The sequence below is a fragment of the Histomonas meleagridis genome, assembly GCF_020186115.1.
Source record: "Histomonas meleagridis strain 2922-C6/04-10x chromosome Unknown contig_23, whole genome shotgun sequence".
Lineage (NCBI taxonomy): Eukaryota > Parabasalia > Tritrichomonadida > Dientamoebidae > Histomonas > Histomonas meleagridis.
In genome coordinates, this window is record NW_027150820.1 from 367,812 (window position 1) to 375,445 (window position 7,634).

Genomic DNA, 7,634 nt, shown 5'->3' on the forward strand with positions numbered 1-7,634 from the left:
TTGCAACTTTATCATGATAAGATTGTTTTATTAAACGATTTCCCATCTGATAAAAGAATAGAAAGTTTTAGAATCTGTGATCTTATTCTCTTCTACATAAAATTTTATTTATTACTTCCATAAGAATTATAAAACAATGCAAAGTGTCTTAAAAATTTTTTTTTGATATTCGTTTTAATATAAATTTCAAATTCCACAAAAGTACAAGCTCATTCATAGATCTATGGGAACTCTTCTGCGTATAACTGCATGAACTTTTGATGTGCCTGCAACGCCGCCTTATAAAACGGCGTATTTGCCCCGTTATATTTTTTACAGTTTTCGACCATTAGCGAAACATCAGCAGCGAAAACTTTTGGGTTTTTATAGTAGTCCTTAAACCTCAGCAATCTCCTCTCCATAGTCCTTAAGTCCATTGGTTTCTTAATTGTCTCGAAGTAGTGTGGCGCGATTTCTTCTGTTACAGGTGACGCAAATATTTGTCCGAATCTTTCGTCGTTTTTTAGCTCAGTTATTATCCGCATAAGTTTATTACGTAAACTTCCGACTTTCTTCCAATATTTCTCATTATTCTTTTTTTGTTTTTTGTTGTTGAGTTCGCTCGTTAAGTCATAAAGATGCATGTTGTAAAATGTCGGTGATTGTGCAAATGGTATCCAATAACTGGCTTGAAATAATGGTGAATGAAGGCGCTTGCCAGTAAGATCTTCAACGGATTTGATTTGATCAGCAATCGTTTCATTAAATTTCATGTAATCAACATCTGGATATAAGTGACAATGAACTAATGTCACAAAATTGTAATCTTTGATACGCCCAACCCAACGAGCTGGATCCATGTCTATAAGTTTGTTGTTAAAACCTTGCTTTTTGAAGAAAACAACGGCTTCATTATCTGCACATGTAAGAATGTCATAAAATTCCTCAGCTTGAAGAACTGTCTTGAGATAGTTCATGGCAAGGCGACCGTAACCACTACTTTGAAGCTCAGTGCTAACAGCACAAAATGCAATTTCTAAAAACATTTCAACGGGGAAAAGACGACCACAAATACCACCCATTGGAATACCTTTGTGCAACAACATAACAGTTTCAGCTTCAAAATCAAAAACAAGTCGTGTGATATAATCATTTCCCATGTTTGGTAATTGCTTAGAAAATATGTTTTTACTCTCATTAAGTAATATAAGTGCTTGTGGATGAATATTGGCATGGTTATGAATGAGTTTGAGTTGAACATCTGGATAATTATCTTTTAAACGTTTATATGGTTCTGGTTTTGTCCAAAGCCTTGAACGGTGCCGGAGCCCAGGATGAATCCTTCGGTTGGTAAAATGAGGCGGATTTTGTGCAAGAGACATCGAATATTGCCCGAGATAATTGGGGTGCCCTAAAATGCAAAGTTTAAACACGAACATGAAATTTTATACTCAGGATATAGTTATTTTTCTTTAACTTTGATTAAACATATTCCCATTCTAAAAAAATATAAATAAATTTCAAGGTTACTCAATTTAATATTTCTTAAGAGAAGATGCTAACATCAAATTGATTATATAGAAAAATCAAATTACTTCTTGTTGAAACAAAAAAGTATTGATATTATTGATAAAGGTGTTTAAATACTGTATTTTGTTTTTATTTTAATAATTTGTATTTTCAAATTATATTAAGGAATTAAATAAATGATTTATTACAGTACTTGTGTAGGGACATAAGAAAGGTAAAAGAAAAAACATTAGATGCTTTATGAAAAATGAGATTGTTTGTGCAAAGATTGTGTTCTTCTATTACACATTGCATTTACAATAAAATTGAATTTAATTAACGGATTTTCCGGTTTGGTCGATCCTTTTGGAAAATGGGTAAAGCACAACAAAAAGGAAAGGCATCAAAGAAAATCAAGCAAGACACTTTCCTAAAGAAGGAATGGCGACATGTTTTTGTTCCAGGCTTCTTTTCAAAGCGTGATATAGGATTCACAGTTTCACATAAATGTGCTCGTGGTAAAACACCAGCCGATTACCTTAATAACCGAGTTTTTGAACTATCTCATGGTGATCTTGTTGATGAACAATCACATGCATATCGTTTATTCAGCTGGAAGTCAGTAGACGTTCAAAATAATGATGTCTTAACAGTTTTTGCAGGAATGAGGCTAACCAATGATAAACTTTCTTCCCTCCTCCGCAAGTATCGCACACTTATAAATGCCCAAGTTGATGTTCGTACAGCAGATGGATACATTCTCCGCGCCTTTAGCATTGGTTTCACCAAAAAGTTAAATCCAAACAAAAAGGCGTGCTATGCACAACAATCCAAGAAACGCGAAATCAGAGACGCATGTATTGCTATCATGAAAGAAACAATTGAAAAATCAACAATTCCAGAATTATGCCAAACAATCGTCAACGAAACCATCGAAAAAGCAATTGTTGAAAAATGCAAGACTATCATGCAAGTTGATAATGTTTATGTTACAAAAATTAAAGTTATTAAGGCACCCGTTTTCAGCGGAGAAGAACTAAAGAAGCTCCATCAGGGTCGTGCGGTCACAAAAGCAACTGAGGTTGCTCGCCCTGTTGAAGATGAACAAAAGACAGAAGAAACTAAGTAAAATATTAATATTTTCGAAATCAACTTTTTGAATATAAAACGATTGTTTCCCATTCAAATCTCAAAGATTTAAATTTAAAAGTGTGTAAGTAGACTCATTCCCAATTAGAGGTGTACTCTTTTATTCACATGAATATTACTAATAAGGTATAGTAAAAAGATAAAAAATTGAATTATATTTTGGAACAAAATCATTTATATATGACATTACCATGTCCCTTTGGATGATGTTTTTCAAGAAGTTAATGATATGTATTTAAGTTATTTCAAATATTTCTGATGAATACCAAATATATATTCAGGAACAATCCATTAGCTTGATAACGAACTAAAGTTTTATCACTCCAAAAAGTTATATTATACGTCACATGAATTTGCTTAAAAAAGTTTGATAAATGATTTGTTGCAATTAACAAAAATGTAATATTGTTTACTATATAAAGTAACTTTAACGCATACAACATATTTTACCTTTTTATCATTTATAAATTAGGAAACTCAATTCCCCTTCTCTCAAGTGATTGTTTCATGTATTTCCTTAGGAGGTCAATAGTTGATTTCTTGAGGGAAAAAATGTCGACTGTAACATCTTCTGTTCCAACATTTGGTATTTTTTCATTTTCGCTTAATATACTAAAAACAATAGCACGGTCTTGGTCTGATGTCATCATTTCTATGGCTTTCATGAATGATGATATTTCTTCTTCGGAATTCCAAATTTGATTTTTTGCTTTGACTTTTTTATAAGGCGCCCGTGAATTTAAAAGATGTATTCGGTTCCTCAATTTATAGACTGCTTTAGACCAATTTTCTATACTGCTTAAACCTGAGTTCAATAATAACTTATTAAATATTTTTTTAAAGTATGAATTTAAAAGATTCTCTTCATTCACGTCACTTTCTTTACTTAGTGCGTCATTAACTTCTGTTATCCATTGTTCAATAGTTGAGTAAGAATTATTTGAAAGTTTATTAGTGATCAAAGCAAAAATCATGGATTCATTCTGGCTTTTTGATTCAAAGTAACTCGCTGACGCAGGGTGTTCTTGTAGTGATTTCATTATTGATAATGCAGTTTCTTTTTGTTTTTGATCCATAATGTTTCGGCTGTTTTGACACTTTTATGGCCGTTTAATAATTTCTTTTTTTTTGCTCGTTTTAAATGATCAAAAAAACAAAATTTACAAATGGGATATTCGACTCCATATCTAAACTTCTCATTAGATCATCAAAATCAGTCTCAATTATTAACATTTATTAATTTTTGCTGCGAGTTCGTAGTGAAGATAGTCTAAGCTTCTAAGCTACTTTTATCTAAGTTATGTCCTCAAACATACGGAGCAATTCTATTCATAATAATATGGTGATGACTTTTATGCATCATTTGGATAAGAAATTTCTTTTTCCGATTTTCCAAATAATCTTTCTTTTTGTTTAGCATTTTAACTGTTTCCTGGAGATTCAGGATTTTTTGCATGTTTTGACTTGATTTCGCTTGACAGCATCCAAACTTTTGGCTAAACAATGTGACTTGTATAGAGCCAGAAAGGTTAGAAACATTAGTGGAAAGAGAATTCTTTGCTGAAAGAAACATATCTCTTTCATCCAAAACTTTATTCTTTCTTTGTACCAAAATAGAATTATTTCTTTTTACTGTTGATAGCTTTTTTTCGCATTCGGAAATCTTTGTTTTTAATGATTGATTTGACACTTCAATTTTTGTAATTTGTTTTTGAATGGTTTCAATTTGTTGTCTGTTCTTTTTGATCTGGTCAATTATTTGATCCTGTGGTTCTAGAGTTATTTGTTTAGGTTGAGGATATTGTTGTTTCAATTGTTGAATTTGCTTCTTGTGCTTTTTTATGTTTGATTTGTATCTTTCAATTGAAACCCTTAAATCATTTTCGACTTCTTTGATATTATCATGGCTAATTTGTAAAAGGCTTTCAATTGATTGATCTGAATATGAATATCCAAATTGAGAAAAAAATTCTTGTAATTTTTTCGTTATGTTTGACTTTAAATCAGAAGAATTGTTTGTTTTTATTTTCTCTATTTGATCCAAAAGTTTTTGATTTTCAATCTGAAAATTTGTAATTATTAAAGCAAAAGAACCAAATAATATTTTATTTTTTTCTAGTAAATATTGCTTAAATTGTTCAGGTCCTTTTGAAATTTGTATAATTTTTTCTGCTTGGGAAAGAAGTTCATCCATTTTTTAATCATAAACGTACATATTTTGTTTGAATGAATAAAAAAAACAAATCAATTCTCGACATGGATCATATAATCATTAAAAAACATGGATCCTATTAGAGCTCACCTCGTGGTGAAACTTTTGTTTAATCGCAAAATTAATATATCTAATGATTTTATTAAAATGATTAAACACTGTGAAATTTTATTTGATAAGGATTTCATGTTTTTGGTAATTTGTACGTGAAGCAAAAATAATTTTATTATTCCTTTATTAAAAAAAAATCATTTCAGCATCACATTTTTTTATCAGCAAATAAACTCCAATGTCACCAAATAAATATGTACATATTTTTGATAGGTTCATTCAGAACATTTAACATGAGTTAAATTTGGGATCAAGATGTTGGTTTACTCACTCCCATGGTTCCTCCACCCAGAGCTTATCAAGGTAATCGCATCCCTTGGTGCAGTATGCTGATTGGCCAGTGACTTCCATTGACCAGGTTCCACAATCGCAATAACCACCATAATGACCATGCCAGAACTTCTCAATTGAGGCATAACATGGAGCCCATTGACTAAACCCTTTGCAATACTCATCGAGGAGTTTTGTTACTTCTTCTCTACGTTCCTTTTTTGTTTTACCATTGAGAGAAGAATTAAGACATCTTTTCATGCAGTCTTTGATTTCTTGTCTGGTTGCCCCGCGTTTGCATGTAGCAGCACATTTTGCTAAAGAACTTATTTTCGTGATTGATGCAAGAGAAAAAAGAATGGCGAGCATTATTCACTTGTGAACCAATTTTCCGGTTGTTGCATCCAAAATTGAATTGATGAATCGTGAAAATTTGTTAGTATTCAATACAATACAAAATGTTTGTTTTCAAAATTTCTTAACCTGTTTTTGAATATTAATACGATGATTTTTCATTCATTTTGCTCTGTCACTGAATTTACGATCAAATAAAGAATCTGTTTTGAATAGTTTACTTGAACTTAACGATAGATTTGGTGGAATTTAAGATTTAATTCAGCGCAGAAGAATATTTTCATCTAAAACTTGTTTAATATATTTTAAACAACCGCACGGAAAAATGGACTCATGTATTATTTTATATCAATTCTTGATAAGGCATTGAGAAAAATTGGTTTTTATGATTTAACGCACAATTTTCGACCGTTTATTTTCTATAGATTTTTTTAAAGCAACCTATAGGTTTCTATAGACCTTTTTTAAGCAACCAGTTGAATCGGCTTTTGGAAATTGGGCATTTTTTACTGATTCAATAATTTTGAGGTTTTACTTAATTTATGAATTGATTACATATTTCAAAATCAACAATCGAAGAATAATAAGTATAATTGAATGTGATTATGACAAATAAGAAATATAAAGATGAATTCATTTATATTCATTATATTTTTATCTCATTCATTACAAAAAATTTCATATGAAACTAAAACATACAATAATATTAATGATAAAAATGATATTTTTAACAAGCACAAGAAAATATATGAACATTCTTACACATATACATACACGTTATCAACAAAATTGTATCAGAAAATGTATATACATCATCACCATCTTTCATTTTTTATTATAGTTTGTCTAATTATATCATTTCAACGTATTATCCCACGATCACTTTAACTGTCGCATCAATTAACACTTCAACATATACTAATGTGTTATTATTTACTGACTCATTTATTTCATATTCTTCAATCACCATCGTGAAATCAAATTCACTTGTGTTATCATGTATATATATCAAATCAACAACTCAAACACAAGTAACATCATATACACATTTTTCTATGATAACATATTCAATATCATATGCGAAAACATATACAGTTGTTATAGAAGAATACCCTAGGCTCACTGCTTCTATTGCTGTTATTTTTACATTTAGGTGTACTACAAACACTCGTTCAATAACATATTCAATGTCTAACACAAATATTTGCTTATTGGCATAGTCTGTGGTTCAGTTGCAATAATTCTTTTGATAATTGGAATCATAATTTTTGTGATTAAATATAATAAAAAAAAATTGTTAAAATCGCCAACCGAATCACTTCAATGTAATAGTGATGATGATGTTATTGATCAAAATTTGAAAAACTGTATGAACCAAGAACAGGACCAATGGTCAGTTAAAGCTTTAACTCAGTAATTCAAAAAGTGGATATCATTAAAAGTGACAGAATTTCTCAAAAACCGTTAATAAATTCTGAAGTTTACAGCAGTCAATTTGGTGTAAATAAATGCTTTTGAGCTCAAAACATAATATTAATGATTTTTCCATTTTATAGAAAAATAAATGTTCTTTTGCATTCTATTCATGTTCCGAATTGAATAATTCTTTCATTTATAGTAAAAAAGAGAGTTAAGTTGAAAACTTTTTTTGAATATTGTAATGGTTTTTTTGTCACAATATGCAATGGTTTCTATTTTTGAAGGATAATTTCCATATTAGCACTTAAATTTCATTGTATTATTGAAGAAAATTATATTTTTTAATAGTTCATTTGATTCTTTACATTTGAAATTAGTTTCTTTAAAAAAATATTAAAAAGAGATGTTTGAATAAGATCTTTCCAAAAAGATATGGCATATGTTTATTATTCCAAAACTATGTCATATTCTCATTGATTAATTTAACAATTTCTGTGTAATTATATTTAGATGCTAAACCAAGTGCTGTTTCAAATGTGACAAACAAATTCCAAATATTACTTTATAATATTAAATTATAGATATAGATATCAAATAAAATATTTCTAAATCTTCAACACAAAGATTAATT

At 29.6% G+C, this 7,634-nt stretch overlaps 3 protein-coding genes across 3 annotated transcripts; 1 reads left to right on the forward strand and 2 right to left on the reverse strand.

Moving 5' to 3' along the window:
* Nucleotides 1-221: 221 nt before the first annotated feature.
* GO595_003738 (acetyltransferase, GNAT family protein) lies at nucleotides 222-1,361 on the reverse strand (the record flags this gene model as incomplete). The annotated part of the gene is made up of 1 exon (XM_067916792.1): nucleotides 222-1,361. One exon carries the CDS (start codon nucleotides 1,359-1,361, stop codon nucleotides 222-224), a length of 1,140 nt encoding a protein of 379 aa, XP_067776025.1.
* A 500-nt stretch (nucleotides 1,362-1,861) lies between these two features.
* GO595_003739 (ribosomal protein S3Ae) lies at nucleotides 1,862-2,617 on the forward strand (the record flags this gene model as incomplete). The annotated part of the gene is made up of 1 exon (XM_067916793.1): nucleotides 1,862-2,617. The coding sequence occupies one exon, from the start codon at nucleotides 1,862-1,864 to the stop codon at nucleotides 2,615-2,617; it is 756 nt and encodes a 251-aa protein (XP_067776026.1).
* A 2,610-nt stretch (nucleotides 2,618-5,227) lies between these two features.
* GO595_003740 (uncharacterized protein) lies at nucleotides 5,228-5,599 on the reverse strand (the record flags this gene model as incomplete). The annotated part of the gene is made up of 1 exon (XM_067916794.1): nucleotides 5,228-5,599. The coding sequence occupies one exon, from the start codon at nucleotides 5,597-5,599 to the stop codon at nucleotides 5,228-5,230; it is 372 nt and encodes a 123-aa protein (XP_067776027.1).
* Between the last annotated feature and the right edge of the window lie 2,035 nt (nucleotides 5,600-7,634).